General features: G+C 38.5%; 1 protein-coding gene across 6 annotated transcripts in view; it reads right to left on the reverse strand.

The window, feature by feature from the left end:
* LOC115924095 (gamma-adducin-like) overlaps positions 1 to 19,045 on the reverse strand; it is a 74,835-nt gene that overhangs the window by 4,863 nt on the left and 50,927 nt on the right. For 5 of the 6 annotated variants that reach the window (XM_030985849.1, XM_030985852.1, XM_030985851.1 and 2 more), the window contains 7 exons: positions 7,716 to 7,946; positions 6,868 to 7,110; positions 6,223 to 6,399; positions 5,105 to 5,374; positions 4,532 to 4,642; positions 3,812 to 3,898; positions 1,909 to 1,968 (listed from right to left, as the gene is read on the reverse strand). In XM_030985849.1, the coding sequence (XP_030841709.1) occupies positions 1,909 to 1,968; positions 3,812 to 3,898; positions 4,532 to 4,642; positions 5,105 to 5,374; positions 6,223 to 6,399; positions 6,868 to 7,110; positions 7,716 to 7,946 (1,179 nt within the window). The remainder of the gene's footprint in view (positions 1 to 1,908; positions 1,969 to 3,811; positions 3,899 to 4,531; positions 4,643 to 5,104; positions 5,375 to 6,222; positions 6,400 to 6,867; positions 7,111 to 7,715; positions 7,947 to 19,045) is intronic. The other variant, XM_030985853.1, reaches the window with a different exon arrangement.

A 19,045-nucleotide genomic window follows, 5' to 3' on the forward strand; every position in this document is an offset into this window, starting at 1 on the left:
CATGATCCAGAGAAAATACTCTTGATTTGCAATTAGGTTACATCCAAACATCACAATATACCTTGGAGTGTGCTTGGCTTATACTGTTATTTAAATGGATGTGTTTTGTTTTAAGGGCAAGGTTTTTGACAACAAGACAAATATTACAGGTTCATGGGTCCATTACAAACGCAGGACTCTACGTAAGCATCGTAAACAACTTCAGATAACATTCAACGAATATCTCAATCTGATATAAGGTACTATTCAAATCTTTAAGAATTTTTATGATGCATTTTAATTGTGCACAATTTAATTGAATATGTTTGGAATATATATAAGCCACTTTCATTTCCTCTGTTGTAATTTATGTTTTTTATGTACATGTATCATTGGTAAATGTGGATATAATAAATACAGTGTACCGGGTAGACACTGTAGAGCAATTAATACTTTTTGAATCCTCTTTTAATCTTTTTCTTTGTTTTCTTCAGAAACATCAAACTCTGTATTTGATTAATCTATCTTTCATAACGTTTGTTTAAAAGGTCAAATAGTACCTTCTTACGTAAGAACAAGGTGCCTTGTTCTCGGCTCATCAGGAAAGAAGGCGAGTTGTTAAAACCCCCAAGGTGCCTTGCTTAAGATGAGGAAGCGGCAAGGCGAGTTTTACCAAGGTGCCTTCCTGTCTTAATAAACAAGGCAGACTTGGCGAGTTTTAACAAGTCGCCTTCCCTTTTTAAACATGGCGCCTGGGCAATTTTTAACAACTTGCCATCTCACCTTCTTGACCTTAACAAGGCATCTAGGGGAGATGAACATGTACCCTACTCACAGTGCCTTTTAGAATCACAACCCGTAACAACGGCATTTGTCTATAAGGATGACGCCATGACAGATGCATTCTGGGTACGAACCTACAAAATAACCAATGCCATTTCACACACACACATACTGTACAGACACACGTAGAAACATAGACCCTTGTCCAGAATTCATGTATTTCTGATAGTTAATTCCCCTTACATGGTCAAGTATTGTATATATACATGTATATTGACCCCTGTTTTGAATAAAGGACTTTTTCCCCTCTCTTTTAATGACCTTGTCTCAAATTTCATCACCATTTGTGTTTCTGACAAGCCTAGCTGATGGGGATGGGGGAGAGTTCAACAATGTCGATTTTCTTTCTTCCTTTCTTTCTTTTTATTTTATAATTTCATTATCATTATCAATATTATAATATTATTTGCTTTTCACAGATTGAACCCATCACTAAAGCCGATCCATACATTTAAGATGATAACCATATGAATATCTTTTCTTCTTTTCTTTTTCCATGAGCTCACATCACTGTCTTTCAAGCAATTCATCATGTTAGACTAAATTTGCACCTTTCCTTTTCCTCTGTATTATGACGACACATTGCTATTCTTTCACCTTCAAATCGTTTAGTCTATATTTACAATAACATCGTGCCGAGTCAGAATTGGAAAGTTCTCTTTGAGAAGACCGTACTAAAAGAAAAGGTGATTATATCGAAGCACAATTTCATTAAATCAAAAAGATCCATTATATCCATTAAAGTATATCGGTAAAGCACTTAGAGATATTTGTACTAAGCGCTATATAAAAGCTGAATATTATTATTATTTATTATGTTAAGTGTTAGTATTTATCAGAGCAAAATACAAGAAAGGTGTAAAAATGGAGTATTATTCAAGCACCACCACAATAATGTTAATACAAAAACAGATCACCTGAGTGCAAAGAACAAACGACAAAAGGTTATGGTATACATGATGGAGCAAGCACAAAAAATGCAGATGGGGGTAAGTACAAATTCTAAAAACATCATCAAATGAAAACTAAGATGATCATGTTGATGATGGTGGTGGTGGTGTTGGTGGTAGGTCGAAGGAGTTGTACCTGTGTTTCGCGGATCAACTTCTCTTGGGAATTAGACAACTGGGCGTCGTTTGCCACGATCTAATAGATGATGATGATGATGGTTGTCATGACGATTGATTAAGACAAAGAGGAGGAGGAGAGTGATGGAGTGAATGAACAACGAGGAGGAAGTGGAAAACAAACGAGTTAAGATGCCATGCATGAACGTGAGAACAAGACTCACTTCACCGACATGGCGCCGACATAATACCAAGCTACCACTCCTACCAATTTATCAAACTGCTTGATCTACTGCCGGTCTATTACTCTTCCCTCCATGTAATTAGATGGTTGTTGATGATGGTTAAAATGGTACGGTAGTATGTTTTGCAGCATCAAACTACTGCATTTACAGCACAGCGAATATCAATTCTAGGATAAATGAATTTGTTAAGTTGAGGTATGGTATTTGTATTAGAAGCGTATATGTGGAAGTCCCCGTTAATACTGTGCAGCCTATGTTGAGTTTAATCGTTCTAAAACATGAGGTATTTTTTAGTCATGACAACCGGTGTGAAATCTACATAAAATGCTATTACAGATGAAACAGTTTGATAAATTGATATGAAGTTAAAGAAAGTGCCCTACACTGTAACAATACAACTACTACATGTATCACTTTGGTGAAAATCATGAATTGTTCTCTAAACATTAAACATTTAAGCAATTTCCATCTTCCAATGATATCATTTATCAAGACTTTCCCCTACTTTATATTTTGCATTTTTGGTGCAATTTTTTTTTGGATTTCATCCACAAATATGTGTACATCTAGAAAAACAAATGCTACCGAAATTGGTGACAAACACTGAATGGAAAACGCTTCCTTACTATCTATATTAAGCTTTAATACTAGACAGGCATCAGATGCCAATGAACAGCTATCTTTGCTCTTCGGTTGTTTTAGAATATCTTTGCACCTTACTAAAACTGTGTTATTTTCATAAGATAATATCTTTCCTTCTCAAAATCAGGAATATCTGGTTTGATAAAATATACTCTCTTGTCGTCATAAATGATTTGATGTTAATTGTAAGTACTGTTTTTAACTAAATAATACTGCATATAATCATGTTTGATGAGCATTTCAGATAACATCTTCATTTTTATTATGAGGTTACAGCTACTTTTTTAATTTTGGGTATAAAGGACGCTATTATCCACTCAAGCAAGGTATATCATTAACAATATTTGATTACATGATATTTCATTATTCTGAAATCGACGACATATAAAAGACATAATGAATTATTCCTGTTTTGTCTGTAATGAATACTGTCAGTTAGTCACGTTCTTCACAATGTAAATTACCGTGCGAAATTAGATACAACCATTCTTAAATCAATAAAATGATGATGATGAATAAAATCATACTTTAATCATTCGCAAATTAAGATGAAAATGTGAGGCAAATTATCATCACTATCAGTTGCAAATCAAATCATGTTGAAGAATATAAAATATCACATGCTGGTGTAAAAATTATGCGGAAAATATTCACTGTATTAATTTTTACATTAAACTTCAATATCATGCAGTGCACAATAGTTAATATAATTTCTGAAATTTAAGTGGAAATTATTTTCTTTGGACATTCATTTCATTGGACATTAGTAAATTACAATACTCACCATAAAAATATTAAAAATGAAGCCTGCATGTTTTTAACAAGATTTATTGCATCCAGTATTCTCAGCATTTTTATGGTCTTCATACTATGGCTAAAGTGAGCTACCAGTGTAACAGTCACCGAATTCTTCATAGAATGTTCATACCGATGTGTAAAAATGCTATTTCGGTTGAGAAGTACACCACTGCTAATCCCTTAGAGGGGGTACCATGTCAACTTTTCCTATCTTGTGCATGAGTATTCTATGTTTACCTGTACTTTGCGTCCATCATCGATACCAGCTAGGACCTGTGATGTGGGGCCTGGGTTCTTGTTGTCCGTGAATTGTTCAGCTGTCACCTGAGACAGGGAAAAAACAAGTATGGACAAGTTGTCACTCTCGGGCAGAGGGGGTGAAGAATTCACAAGAGAGGACTATTACTAACCCACTGAAACCAGTGCTTGACCCTAACATGAGTCTGATGGACATGGGCCCAAAGGTTACAATGCAAAACCTCCAAGTTTAGATATTTAGATGGAGGGAACTATTACTAGCCCAACTGAAACAAGGGCTTGACCCTAACATGAGTCTGGTGGACATAAGCCCCAAGGTTACAATGTGAAACCCTCATATTTAGATATTTAGGCAGAGGCAATTGTTTACTAGCCCAAGTGAAACCAGTGCTTGACCCTAACATGAGTATGATGGACATACATGTAGGCCCCAAGGTTACAATGTTATGAACCAGAGCAATATAACACTGAGTTCCCATAGGCAATCTTTTATTCAGATGGTCATATCTCAGCCAATACTTAACCTATTCAATTGGTTTTCAACATTTGGACATTATTTTTGATGGTCTTTCGGAAAATGAAGAAAAGATTGAGAAATTCCAAAAATAGATTTTTGATGACGTCACGCTTCACCACTCTATAGCACTTTGGTACTCTATGATTTTCACTGGTTTGTTTTTCATGATATTGCTGATTTACCTTCTTGGCGTTTGTCTTGAATTCTCTAGGGTTGTCGCTCTGCTTGGCAAACTGTTGAGGATCCTGGTGCTTAGTGGAGTGTCCTGCTGTCTTGTCTACTTCACTCACCCACTGATATAAACAAGAGCAAAGGAGAAATAATATGAACAATTCAAGTCTGGATTTATATAGCGCTTAATACGGAATACTGTTTTTAAGCGCTTCACAGATATTATTATCATTACCCGCACCTACGTTTCTCATACACTCCTTAATGTCCGTTCTGTGGGCTCCGACGTTATGATCATGATGTCGCTCGTAAACAATTAAGAAACAAAGCTGATCCAAACATACTGCTAATAGAATTACCTACCTCTTTACCATCCAACCAATCAAATACAAGTAAAAATATGTAAAGGAAGGTTTTCCTACTCCCAAATGAATATTCATCTTGGCAATTTGATACATAGTTTTCAAATTAACATTGAAGATAACCTTGAAAACTGTTTAAATTCTCCAATATTAGCCCCAGGGATGCTGCAGAATGACATTCATTAGAGTTTGGACCAATATCCAGAAGAAAAGTCTACCTACCTTTGTCTTGGTCTTGGGGCTCTCCTCTCCGTTCTGTTCCACCGGCACCTCCACCTTGGAATACGAGTTGGGAGTGTTCATCCATTTGGTCTTCTCGTTTGCCTTTCTCCTGTTGAGCATCTTGAGGGGTGACTCGTACTTGCTGGCGTCCACGTCATCGTCGTAGATGTAGGTGACACCGGTGGAGACGGCCGGGTAGGCGACGTCGCTGCGTGGCTTGGGCTCGGACCGGGTCAGAGGGGCGTGGTAGATGTAACCGGTTCTGTGACCCTAGGGGTGGATGGATGGGAGGCATATGGGAAGATGGTTACTTGAGGACTTTATACCAACACTTTTAAGGCCGTCTGTACTAGTTCGGCCAGAAGGGATTAGACCACCCAGGGTGGTCACTGACAGTTGGCTATCTCATCAATTCAGCTCTCAATTAACATAAGAAAAAGAGGATCATGGGGGACCAACAGGCACCGATTGGAGAAGTTTTCTATATAGAGGGAGCAAGTAGCTACAAGTAGTACAGTGGGGCTTTAAATATGACCATCTGCATCAAATACAGATTCAACCCATCCGAAGTCTGTTCTTCCGTTTTCCCCCACAAGGAAAAATTAAAAAATCATCTGCGGAGAGCCAAAAGGGTGTTAACTCTGTATAAAATGGATATGACTTACTGTTCTTCTGGCTCTCGGCAGTTGATAAGTATCTTAGAACTGGTCTTGCAGGGCCATTTTGAGCTTGATGCAATATGTTGAACCTTCATGTATATAGCTAGTCTTCCATACTCTATACCTAACTATAAAACCCTGCACATTGGAATAGGTAATCCTAAATCTCTTTCATGTCCAAGCTCTATTCTGGAAACCCATTGTCACTGACTACCTTTGAGTTATAAATATCATAAACATGATCTTGTATCCCAGTACCACCATTAAACCCAACTGGAAATCAACTCCAAGCCAACAGCTAATTGACAGAATCTTGGCCATTCAGGGTAACCAAATTCTTGTATAGTGTGGGTCTTGTCAGTGCGAGTGGGATATTTCCGCTCTCTGAGGTTGAAAGACGGCACCGTCCATCTTATCTAATTCACAACAAGTTTTCCCACAATCCTTTTCCCATCTTACCATGTTATCCAGTTGCCTCATCATAGCCTCAAACTCGAGCTCTCCCCAGCGCCACTTCTTGATCTGATCGTCTCCCTGTACGCCTCCACCGCCCTGGGATGCGACCTCACGGGTCTTCTCTGCAATCTCTGATGATACCTGGATCAGGTGGTCTATACCTGCAGTCATTGCTTGAACCTGAATAGAAGAGAGTTTCATCAAGTTGGTTGATCATATTTGCATTGAAATTAATTTCTTAAAGCTGTTCAGATTCTTTTCAAGAGAAACAAGATACCTATGAAAGTAAAGGAAATTGGATCCTTGGTTTGAAATCCATCTAATTTTAAGTTCAGTTAAAGTCAAGATGAACCCTGTTTGAACCTATGTGATTTTGTTCTCACCAATCCTTAGATGTGTACAGGAAAGGTGCAAATGGGTATAAAGGTAAAAAGGATTGATGTGTTTCATTTAAAAAAATAGTAACTGAGAGCTTAAATACAGATTCACACATTGTCTTCAAAAGTAGTGACAAATGCTAAATTTAAATTGTCTGATAAGGGAGGAATTTTTAGCATGATATTGAATCAAAGACTGGAATATTAAGGGAAAATGTCTTCTTGATTACAGGGCAAACGGGTAGACATATTTACTACCCCTTCAACTGACCTGTGTATTACATGCTGCCACGACGTTGACCGTGAGAAAGTAGGCCTCCTCGATGGTCTGTCCGCAGCATACGACACCGTGGTTGCGTAGGAACAGGACCCTCTTCTTGGGACCCAGTGCCCTGATGATGCTGTCCTTCTGTTCGTCATCGATGATGATGCCCTTGTAGTCGTAGTACGAGACCTCACCCAGGATGAGAGCCTCCTGGCAGATGGGCAGGAGACCGCACGACATGGCGGATACCTGGTAGGGCAAAGAGGAATGATTAGAGTGGGACTGCACTACTTAAAAACAACTTGCGCCCTCTATATAGCAAACAATCCTGAAGTGGTACCCGTTGGTCCCCCATGATCCCCTTTTTCTTATTTTAATTGAGAGCTGATTTGAGGAGTAATTGATTCATAACTTTCAATGCTTTTCGGATGTGACTGGAACAACTAAGCAAACCAGGGGGGTGTTTTACAAAGAGTAAAATTGACTTTAATTTGGACTTGACTGGCAGGCCGTTCATGCTACTGTTTTCTCTCACCATTCTCTGGCATTGATCTCTCAAGGGATGAACAAATCATGGTCACAAATCTACAGAATTTACATTTTCTGGATAGTTCATTATTGAAGGAAAAAGATCATAATGAAGTTGATCTTTGTGAAACACCCCCCAGGGCATGTTTCACGAAACTGTCATAAGGACAACATCTCGTTGAAACGTGTGTTAATTTTAATACAAACGTTTCAATGGGTTGTGGGCGAATTTGTGAAACACTGCCCTGGTATACATTAACTGGCAACTCTTGAGAGAGGCTTGTTATATGTCTTGATCCTTTGATCATTACGGCCATGATACTTACAGCAGCAATGACTGGCGTGTGGGCGTGGAGGATGCATTTGACATCTGGTCTGGCATTGTGGATAGCGGAGTGGAGTGTGAAGCCGGCCAGGTTGGGGCCATAGGATGTGGTGCCGTGGTCGATGATGTTGCCTACGGAGTCGAGCTTGACGAGGGAGGACGCGGTGACCTCGTGGTAGAGGAGGCCAAAGGGGTTGATCAGGAATTGGTCTTGCTCCTTGCTGACACGGGCCTGGAGGGAGTGATGGGGAGATAGAGAAGGACACAGATTGATTGATTGAAAAGGTTTTATTATGACTGTACTTCCATCCAAATGGCAGAATTATGTTGGTTTTTTGGCAATAATAATACAAATGTGGTTTAAAAAACGGATTAACTTTGATAAGAACAAAATGATGTTTGCACAAAGTATAATATATAACAAAATTCATGACTAGAGTGAAAGATAAAGAGACAGAGAGAGACAGGGGAAGAAAGAGAGAGAGAGAGAGAGACAGACAGAGACAGGAAGAGAGAGAGAGAGAGAGCATGGAAAAGGAACAGAAAAATATAGGGTAGAAACAAGAACATAGAGTGTGATGAAGGACAATAGGGAGAGGGAGAGATAGAGGATAAACGAGAAGAGATAATAACAAATTAATATCATTAGTGAGCGGGCTCATTACAATTTTAACACCTGTCTAAGCTAAGTACCACATGAAGCAATGTTTCATAATGATGTAGAGGACCAAGCTCAGGCATACAACGATGGCAGTACATAAACGAAGTTGGGATACCAACTTCACCCAATGCTAGATAAGGATTATGCCATTTTTTTGGTAGTTGACGATCCAGATCATATCATTGAGTTGAAGTAAAAACCAATTCTTCTTGTTTTCTTAAAGTTTAGTTGCTGGCAAACTACCCAATATTCCATACCATGTATTAGTTTAATTAACATCAGCGTCGATATGCATTTTAATTTTTTTTGAAGGGAAGGATAGTTTCTATTCAACCTCTTCCTTTATCAATAGATAATGAATAATAAATGCTCTTATTAATCACAATAACACAGAAATACTTCTTTACTATGTTTCATATAGTATTAATACTTCTGACAAGATCATGTACTTTTCTCTTTTAATAATGATGCATACATAATCACATTATAGCCAAGATCAAGAGAGAGATAGAGAGACACACTAAGATGTTGTCAATAGGTTTTATACTGGCTTAGGTCTTATGACTCAGTGGATGCTATCTACAAGCATACATCCACGGTCATTAATCTTACCTTGTAGTCATCTACAATGGTATGTTACCCTATCAAATGTAAGACATCGACAGTAGCCTTACTTCAAGATGGACCAAGCTTTTCCAATATGTGTTTCATGGAAACCATTAAAACCAGAGTCTAGATGACATAGACTACTCCATCTTTAACAAAAAAAAATTATCTCATAAGCATGAATTTCAGACTCATTTACAGCTTCATTTCTAAAGGAAAATCTAAAGAAAATGTTCCAGACTTTTAAAGACATCAAGAGGAGAGAGTAAGACATTAAGCCTGAAAGCAAGACATCTACGGTAGATGAAATACTGCCAAGATGTTCTTCCATCCCTCTCAATCATGACACTATGTGTTCCCTTTGAGTAATCCATGCCTTTATCTATCCAAGACTTCCGCCAAGCTTCTCCAGTTCAAGCAACAGTGTTTCGTCATCACAGACAATTTTTTCTACCTTGGGTGTCACTGTCGATCAGCAAGCTATCTTGGAAATGTCTTGTCAGTCACTTGGCCAAGCTATTGATTTCTTTAAATTCATTCAAAGTCTATTCTTATAGTCAATAATGCGACTCAGCCAGGCCAACATCTATCTCACATTTCACCACATGAATCATCTTTTAAAAAAAAGTGACATTATCATTCTTGCTACAGTCCCACTTATTATTTCTAACAAAAAATTCCCTTTGACAAAAGTTAGTATGGAGTTTTGTTGAAAATGACAGAAGTTGTGTTTAATGCCCCTCCTGTTTTCTTTTCTTTCTTTTTTTTTGGGGGGGGGGGTATTTAAAGTGAGTTCACTGCCCTCAGCATGCACCCCCTCCCCCTTCTAACTCCCCACTGCATAATTTATGTATTTGAGTTAACATTTCAAAACAAAGCAAATATAGCATCCACGATCTTACAGACTAGCTCTCTTCACACAAACAGACAGATCAGCTGCATATCCCGATCACCCTTCCAGTCAGTAATCTGTACTTCAATATATCCTTGTCTCTCTCAGAGTCATCTATCCCACCCATCTTCCATCATCACGTCTCCTCCATCCCCCGCCCCAGACTCGAGACAGTCGGTCCACTCTTGCTTTCTGACCCCCTGTTCGGACTACCAAAATTTATGGTATAGCTACATGAAAACGGTATAGCTATAAGTAAATTTTTTTTTCTAGTCTGGCATGGATTCTAGTATGAAACGTCATAGAGAGAAACACAGGTTTGAGCGTCCTTTCAAACAAAAACTTGATAAAGAATCGTCTGGTAAACATTGTATTGTACAAAAACTGTGAGTGCACACTGATGACTGACCAGCTGTCGTGTAAACTGACCCATTCACATCTAGTTTCTTAATATATAATATGTTTCTATATGAAATGGTGTTATGCAATGTGTACGCCCCTTTTGCTATCCGTTGATTCTCTGTACAACATCTCTTTTCATACAATTTTTTGTATATGAATTTCCTTGTATACAAATTTCCTCTGGTATGAATGAACCTTTGAGTCTGACTCATACATTTAGTATGCCCATGTGAACTCTAATGCCTGCATGATGCATGCGAAGGCAGGCAGGACGAGAGGAACATGGTCAATATTTGCCCTTTGCAATGTTTTAGCAAGGTCTTGTGAGACATGATTAAACAGACAATGAAAAAACAGCATCATCCATCTTATTTGCATAAAACAAGCATAATTTACATATTTCAGGCATTGCAGATGAATTTGGGTTTGTTTAAAACATGCATGTGTATATATATCAGGTATTGCAGCTTATCATAGCTGTTTTGGGGGGTCTCCATTTTTGCTTTATTATTCCATAACCTGTGTGATACATGTAGTTTAAACTGGGCCTGTTGCATAAAACTTACCATTGATGGTAACTTTGTTATCAATGGCAACTACCATGGTAACAGGGCTCAACAGCCAATCAAAATCAAAGGTTTCCATGGTACACTGTAGATGGCAAAGTTACCATCAATGGTTAGTTTTGTGCAACGGGGGCCCTGGACATTTTCAAATGAGTTGTAGCGCATCATTGCAGCATACATCTGTATAAATAAACAAGATCCAAGGCTTATATACTGCTGCCTCCAGACCCGGCATCGGATTTGTCGAAGGATCACTCTCGGCAAATATCCGTCTTTCCTAATCAATACCGAGCCGCGCTGAGTATCTTTGCATGCATGCTGCTCAATCATGGTGGCTTAATGTGGGTGACTTCTAATAAATAATGTTATGTTGTTGGTTGCGAAAGAGTAATGCCAGCTATCAAAATGGCGTACTAATAGGTCTTCGCTAAAGGTCAAATCATGAATAGTTTACTGTATGTCTCGACAGTCAAACATGTACGGAGGACGAGCTCTGAATGGATGCATCTATACATTCTATATTGTCAATATATGTTGTCAATATGAAAGTTATCACGCTAAAAAGAACTCTTTACGTCCTTTTGAATTATCTAATTTTTCCTATGATTACATCATTCTCAGAAGTGGGTTATTAACTGCTCTTAAGAACAGTTTATTGACTGAGCATGTATGGTATTTCTTTGTTTTTACTACGGAGGATCTAAGGCCAAAGGGTCTGTTGCACATGAGCCCCAATTTTTACTCTAAACCCCCCCCCCCCCCTCCCCCCAACAATTTAAAAGGGGCCTAGTTCATAAAACCCCTACTTGGAAACTTCAATCCCCCCCCCCCCCCCCCCCCCCCCCCCCCGCAAACAAAGTTAGTATGTAGCCTTACTATAAGAGATGAAGGGTTTAGGCAAAAGATTAGAAATTCATGCAATGACGCACTTCAGCATCTCTCATTTCTTCATCTTTCAAAGTACTTTGGCATGACACAGTCCATATCATATAACAGGAGCTGTGAAAGATATTCACAATCCATTTTCTATTTCTCCGAGGCTTCTTCATTTGCTATTACTGATCAAAATGCCAGTTCCGGACACATCATTTCTGACTCAAGCCTTAGCCGGTAATCTCGGATAGTTCATGTTGGTTGGTTGGCCGACCATGCAGTATTAAAGTGGCCTTGTGTAGCAGTTTCAGCAAATGACTGCAAAGTGACGCCTATTTGGGGGGAATGCGTCATGTTTAATACAGGCAATCAGACGCACGTAATGATCATGTTGCTATTGCCAACATTCAACAGCTGGCTTTTAAAATTATGAAATATTAATGTATCAACGGAGGAGAATCATGAATAGACAAAGAAGTCAACATGAGGCCGATATGAAAATGTACTGCAAAAAATGTATATCTGTATAAATATAATGACTGGGGCTTCTATACAAGTTTTTAACGGTAAAAACCATACATGCTTGTTTATTCCTGGCAGTGCACTGCATTATCAAAGTATCAAAGATAGACTGGCTGATGCTAGACCTGGCTGGATCGAGCCACAGAGCTCATTCTTCAGGTAGGCTCATCTACTATCCCTGGGGAATTCCTCTCACCATGGAAACCAAACATAAATACAGAGATGGCTGGCATGAATGTTGAGTGAAAGAGAGAGAGAGAGAGAGAGAGAGAGAGAGAGAGAGAGAGAGAGAGAGAAAGAGAGAAAGGAAAGAGAGAAAAAAGAGAGAGAAAGAGAGAGAGAGAGAGAGAGAGAAAGAGTCAAAAGAAAAACAAGACAAGAGTGAGAGAGGTGAGAAGAAAGGGAAGAAAGGTAGAGGGGAGAAAGGGAGAGAAAAGAAAGGGAGAGAAAAGAAAGGGTAAGAGAGAGAGAGAGAGAGAAAGACAGACAGACAGAGAGAAAGAGAGCCAAAGGATTGAGCAGAATACCTCATCAATGATTGAAAAATACCAATGATACAGTCATGTAACCATGTGGTGTTTTCAACCCGTCTCTATTTGCTTTACCCCATACCAGAGCTCCCCTTACTTACAACACCCCTTGGAAGACGTGTCCTCTTATCTGCTCCTTACTTGCTACTGTCGTCTGAAACATCATTTTCTTTCTTCCTTGGCCCCATAACCCTCCCCCTAATTACCCCCCCCCCCCAACCCCCACTCTCAACCTCCTCCTCCCAACCGCCATACCATTCCTGACCCCTTGCATTTATTCTCTTCCTGCATCCTAAATGTGTAAGTGTGCTTTGAAAGGTTCGATCACAATGTTGACTATTATAATAGAGGTAACTAAATTTTACCATAATTTACATTTAAATCTTACAATATATTCATAAGTTTGGTAAACAATTCAGAAAATTCAGTAAGATTTTCCACATATATATAGGCCTCATAAGGTATGTGCAATACCAACAAAAAATTGTATATAAAGAAATAAAGAATACATACAGTCTTTGTTTCAAAATAAAGTAACATTACTATCCAAGCTTCTACTTCCATCCACCCATTGATTTCCTAATGCTCGTTAAGACTTTGACATTGGAAAAATGGTATACCGTGGAGCAGAAGAGTGGCCTACTTTCTTTGCCCTAATCTGGCATGCCAGGACAAATCAACTCAACCAAATCTATACATAGTTCAAGAAGGGCAGTCTGGGTAAGTCCAGCCAAGATCTGACACACGTCTTAATGCGCTGAAAGACGCACAGCCAGGCTCTCAGCGAATATGAATGTGGTACACAAGCGAAGAAAATACTCCATCTTCCATGGATAAGGAAGGGGATCAACTATTTTAAAGCTCAGAATATTCCTCTCCTATTTTCGCCAGAAGGGGCATTTACACTGCACACAAAAACCCTGAGTTATTCCTCATCCTGTGAAGTTTTGTTGCAAGTTGCTAGGCAACTACTCATAAACACGCTGAAAAACATGAATTAACATCTGTAGTATGTGTTTTTCTTTAAAACTCTGCCCTTATCCAGTGTAAATGATACATGTAACTCTAAAAACACCATTGAGTTATTCTAGTTTTTGCTTGTGAGACTTTCTCGAGCCAATGCTATCGCATACAGAGCAGCATGCACAACTCACTAAAATACCAGAATTAGCAACATCAAGGTTTTGTCTAGGTTTTACCAGTAATGTAAATATAGAGGGTTTTTTCAAATTGGTTATTTTTCTCCAGTGTAAATGGGGCCTTTTATGTGCAACCGGAGCTTCTCTCTTTCTCTCTCTGTAAATCCTGTCGAGTTAGCATCATCTCTGCTGAAGTGGGAATGTAACCAGTGAAAGTCTGTATGACATTTGTCTTTCCTTTTCTGATCGTCTTCAGAGAAAGGGATGGGGTTGGGCCAGCATGGTATGAGGCGCAGCTGACTAAATTGTGTTTGTCGTTTCATGTTCTATGTGAGGGTAAAGCCAATTGAAATGAAGTCCCGTCAAGTGACTGGCAAATCTTCATCCCAGTGCTGTACAAGGACGCGCTATTATCAATCCTTCTCTCTCTGTTTCTCTGCCTCCCCATCTCTTTCCTTGTCTATATCTGTCTCCTTATTGAACTCAATTTCTACCTTCCTTTCTCCTATCTCTTCCGCTAATGCTCTGTTTTTCTTTCCTTACGTCTTGCCTCCTCCCCCCCCCCCCCACTCCCATTCATCATCTTCTTCTACCTTTTCATCAGTAGTCCCCTTTCTACATATTATGGAAACATCTCTTTCCCTATAGGGATCTACCTTCCTACCTTTGCAGACAGCCTTTACCTTATTCTACAATAAACCAGATTTCTTGTCCAATACCAAACATTGCAATGCTTCTTCAACTTCTTTAAATATCTACCCTTGCAATAACTCATGTTACATATATGTATATTTCTATCACATTCATATAATCAATATTTTTCTCATATCTTGTGATTTGGAACAAGCATATACACTTATATTCCTAAACTTGCCTACAGTCTCTGGATTCTACCATATTTTTATTTGAATTACAATCAACAACAGAAAAATAAACAGACATAGCAAAGAAAAGGATATAACCATAAGTAAAAAGCAATTTCGGAAGATTTGATTGAAGCATGCATTATGCATTCCAACCTTCCTGTGTAGCTTATATTTAATGTACAAAATGTACCTGCATGTCCTGCATGTGGCTAACCATGCTCAAGGGTTCATTTAGAATATATGCTGCGGTAATACATGTATTCTTAGCAGGGTAGGGGAACCACAGAGCGTATGTTCTATTGATGTGAGGTATAGTGGCTTTTAGCTTGAGTGGCAGGGAGTATCGAAGCTCCAATGTTCTTCTCGGGGTAATTTTATGTTTAAAGAATGTTGAGGGGAACATCGGAGCAAGAGGGTGAAATGTTAGCAAGGGAATAACAAACAGTGACGGACAAACAGATAGAGAGGGAGAGGGATGGGCGAAATACAGGAGAAAGACATATTTTTGTACAGTTAACAACTAAATTATTAATACCCCTTATATTAAAATTTGAGGTTTTATGTGTGTTTTTAATAACTCAATAATGAAAGGTTGGCTGGCTGAACTAGGGCCTTTTTGAATACTTTTAGACGGATTAGAGAAAGGGAAGATGGGGTATATGAGAATAAGAGGGCTAGTTAGCATGAAAGAGAAATAAGGGGGAAGAAAGAGATAAAAAGAGCAACTAAAGACAGAGACCCTGAGGCAGAGAGAAAGAGACCACTTAACCCAGACCAATTCTTATGGAATTTACATTCTTCGAAAGTGCAATGTGTAAATACTGAACTTTATCCAGGGACCACAAAACATTGATGTATCGTTGTGACATTGTCTGGTGTCTCCAGATAAAATATACCTGTTCACACTGGAGAAAACTTATATGAAACTTGTAAAAGAAACGTTGCATTGAGAATCACAGTATTGCATCAGGGGGGTACACACTGGAAAACAACATCATATAAATAAATGCATTTTGAAGAGGTCAGTGACAGCTGGTTGGCCAATCATCAGTGTGCAATTAAAAAGAAGCCCCGCCCAGTTATACATTGCACAATGCATGTTTTGAGGATTGTTTCAAACAAAACAAAATGATAAGGAATCGGGGTCATGTTCTCTTTCTTGTATTGAACCTCCAATGTACTTCTTGAGGTAAAATCTCCTTTTTTTATAGAAAGGGGAACAGCAGATCCAAAGGGTGAGAGACGTCTGAATGTCATATTATACAAAAAACAAATACCTGGGCAAGGCTTTTAATGGGCTCAGCTTCTTTGCACAATGTTTATACAATGTTATCATCTAGTGTGAATGCCACTTTTGATATACAATGATTCTTATACATTTCTTCATAAGTTTCATATAAATGTCTTCCAATTTGAACGAGCAATAACACATTTTTATCAAGAACGAAAGATAAAGACTATAGTTTGAATGGGGCAATAAGACGTTTTGTCAAGAACGAAAGATAAAGGCTAGAGGAAGAATATGGGGGGGGGGGGTAGTGTTGGGAAAGAAAGGAGGATCAAAGAACCAGTCAGGGGTTAGAATGATACCCTCTTGGTTGTTAAGAATAATACCACCGATGTGTGCATGTAAACAAGGCTCTGGTATCACCAACCATGACTGTATCAATAACCCTATACTTGTCCTAGTCTGGCAACAACAGTCATAGGATCACACTGATGACACAAGATGTTTGATTTGGACATTTGATCAGATAATGATCAGACAAAACAGATATGTAAAGGAAATACAACCGTCAATAAAGAAAAAGATCTATTAGGCTTGCCCCTTAGAAGGCATCTAGGTGTAATTGCACAGATGATATTTTGTTCCAGGTATCAAATTATCTTGCAAATTAAAAAAAATAATATTATCCTTTGATTAAAGCATAGGATGAGGCAAATATTTGTTGTTGTTGTTGGGGGGGGGGGGGGTCCCTAAAAACTGTTCTATGCTGATACAGGTACATGTTTTTATTAACAATAAGCCTACTGATAACATTGCTTAGAAATCAAAGACAGTGCCAGAACTGCACAAGACAGAGCCTGAACCCCCCCCCCCCCCCCCCCCCCCCCCCTCCCCAAAAAGCTCCCAGATACATTACTCAAAAGACTTTTTTTGTTTTGTTATGGTGCTTCTATAAAAGTGGAAAGTTGGCCTATATTTAGAGGACCTGACAACTGTTTCCTGGCAGTCTAAGATTAAGACTACCAAACCCAAAACTGGGTTCTTTCATGTAACTAGATAATGCCCAGGTTAGCGGGATCAACAATATCCTATTTCTAGACATCTCTTTTCTTTTTTTCCTTCTTCCTCTCCTCTCCATTCCGTTCAATTTCTTTTTTTCCCACTCATGATTAGATCCAGGAGTTGACATTTAGGAATGCTACTTTGATAGCATAATAAATTAATAGCTATGAATTATGATGATCAAATAATAGGCTTGGAGGATTCATTAATATGTCATTAAGATGGGTTGGGTAACGAGAGGAATGGGGGCCAACTGCAGGTATACAATGTTCAACTATTCTGTGGAACTGGTGTGTTTTGGTTGTAAATTTGTACACTATCATCCTTTTCTTACCATACAAACCCAAGCATATGGCTTATTTCTTTTGCTGGTTTTCTTTAAAGTTGCTCATTGAATCGATTACAACCAAGCACGTTTTAGATATCAGATTAACTAAAAAACACTCACTCAACAATAAATCACAGAGAATATAAGAAAATATGACGGACTCTGGAGAAGTAACAACTTCATTGTAACTTGCATTTTTCTAAAGCATGCAAGGGCATTAACATTTGAAATATGTTTCCTCTTTTCATCCCCCCCCCCCTTCTGAATAAGAATATCAAAACTGCTTGAAGAAATTCTAAGGTGATCTGCACAATACCATAGTACATTCCCTGAACATTGCAAAGTTTATGTTCAATGAAAAATGTTGTACCAACAAAATCTTTCTTTTCAATGTTGCTTTTGATGCAGTTCTCTTCCTTGTAAACTACAATTTCAATAATTCTTTTCATCAGTGTTTCATTTCAAATTGAAACTAGATTTTTGTTTGACTATCGATGAATGGAAGCATGTGCAGAAGAATAAAAACTTTTTTCAGTGATTGGATGAAAAGTATGCAATGGGGCAACTAGCTTGTTTAACCATGAAAAAATTATCTGTACAAATAAACCAGACATCTTTTTCAGTGGTATCCAATTATCTATCCATTTCACAAACTATACAATACAATATATGTTGAAAAAATATCTTTAGTAAAAAATTGATTTGGGGAGTGGGAAGGAGAGAGGGGGGGGGGATACACAAAAAGAAAAGGGGGAAATGAACACATAAATTACATTTATTAGGATAAATCTGATGATTTACCAACTATGGGTCACCAGCACTTGACTCCCACCCATCATCAAAAATACTCCATCCTGCCTGGCCCTTCTCCCTCCTGTTACAAGGGTCTAAAGCCCATAAGATTTACAGGGTTAGCAACTTCTCGCTCCCCTTCTAAACATGACTGAGCAATGTGTTCTGTGATCCCTAGATTTTGTTTATGCTTCATTCAGCCTTGGGCCTCTCCTTGTCCTCATGTCTACCAGGGGTCATTTCAGGACAGGCCATCTGGTAGGGGTCATATGAGGACATTCTACTACCAGCTTTGAATTTGATTGAGATCTTACTCAGTCAACCTCTGCAGAGTCTGTGCAATGAATATTAACACTATCCCCAATGAGATATGGTCGCCTGGATGCTCATGTAGGCGTGTATGCTTGGACGATTGAAAAGGAGTTTCAGCAAGAGTTTACTCAGAGTGAATGGTAAATAACAAAATGACACTTATTGTAGAAATCTGTGACATTTCTTCTCAGCTGAACCGAAACTTACTTGCCACCCCACTCCCTTCTCCAATCTCTTTTCACTTCCTGTAACATCTACATAAATATGTACGACATAATATAATCTGTCCTAATACCCTATATGATATCAAAGAGTTTTTTCTATATCCTATAAATTCCATCTTCAAAAGCTGCTTGTTAACAATAATTTCTGTATCATTTATAGTAATCTCTTCAAATTATGAAAAACTCATCATCTATGCTAGATAGTACACCTTAATCTTCTTGATGACTTCTTTTTGAGCAGGTCATTCGGCAGAAGGTATACGGTATGTTTAAGTGCAACCACTTCTTTCTTCTACCACACTTATTACGAACACGGCAGGCCAAGGAA

This window comes from Strongylocentrotus purpuratus, unplaced genomic scaffold, assembly GCF_000002235.5.
Source record: "Strongylocentrotus purpuratus isolate Spur 01 unplaced genomic scaffold, Spur_5.0 spur5_scaffold_15, whole genome shotgun sequence".
Classification (NCBI taxonomy): Eukaryota; Metazoa; Echinodermata; class Echinoidea; order Camarodonta; family Strongylocentrotidae; genus Strongylocentrotus; species Strongylocentrotus purpuratus.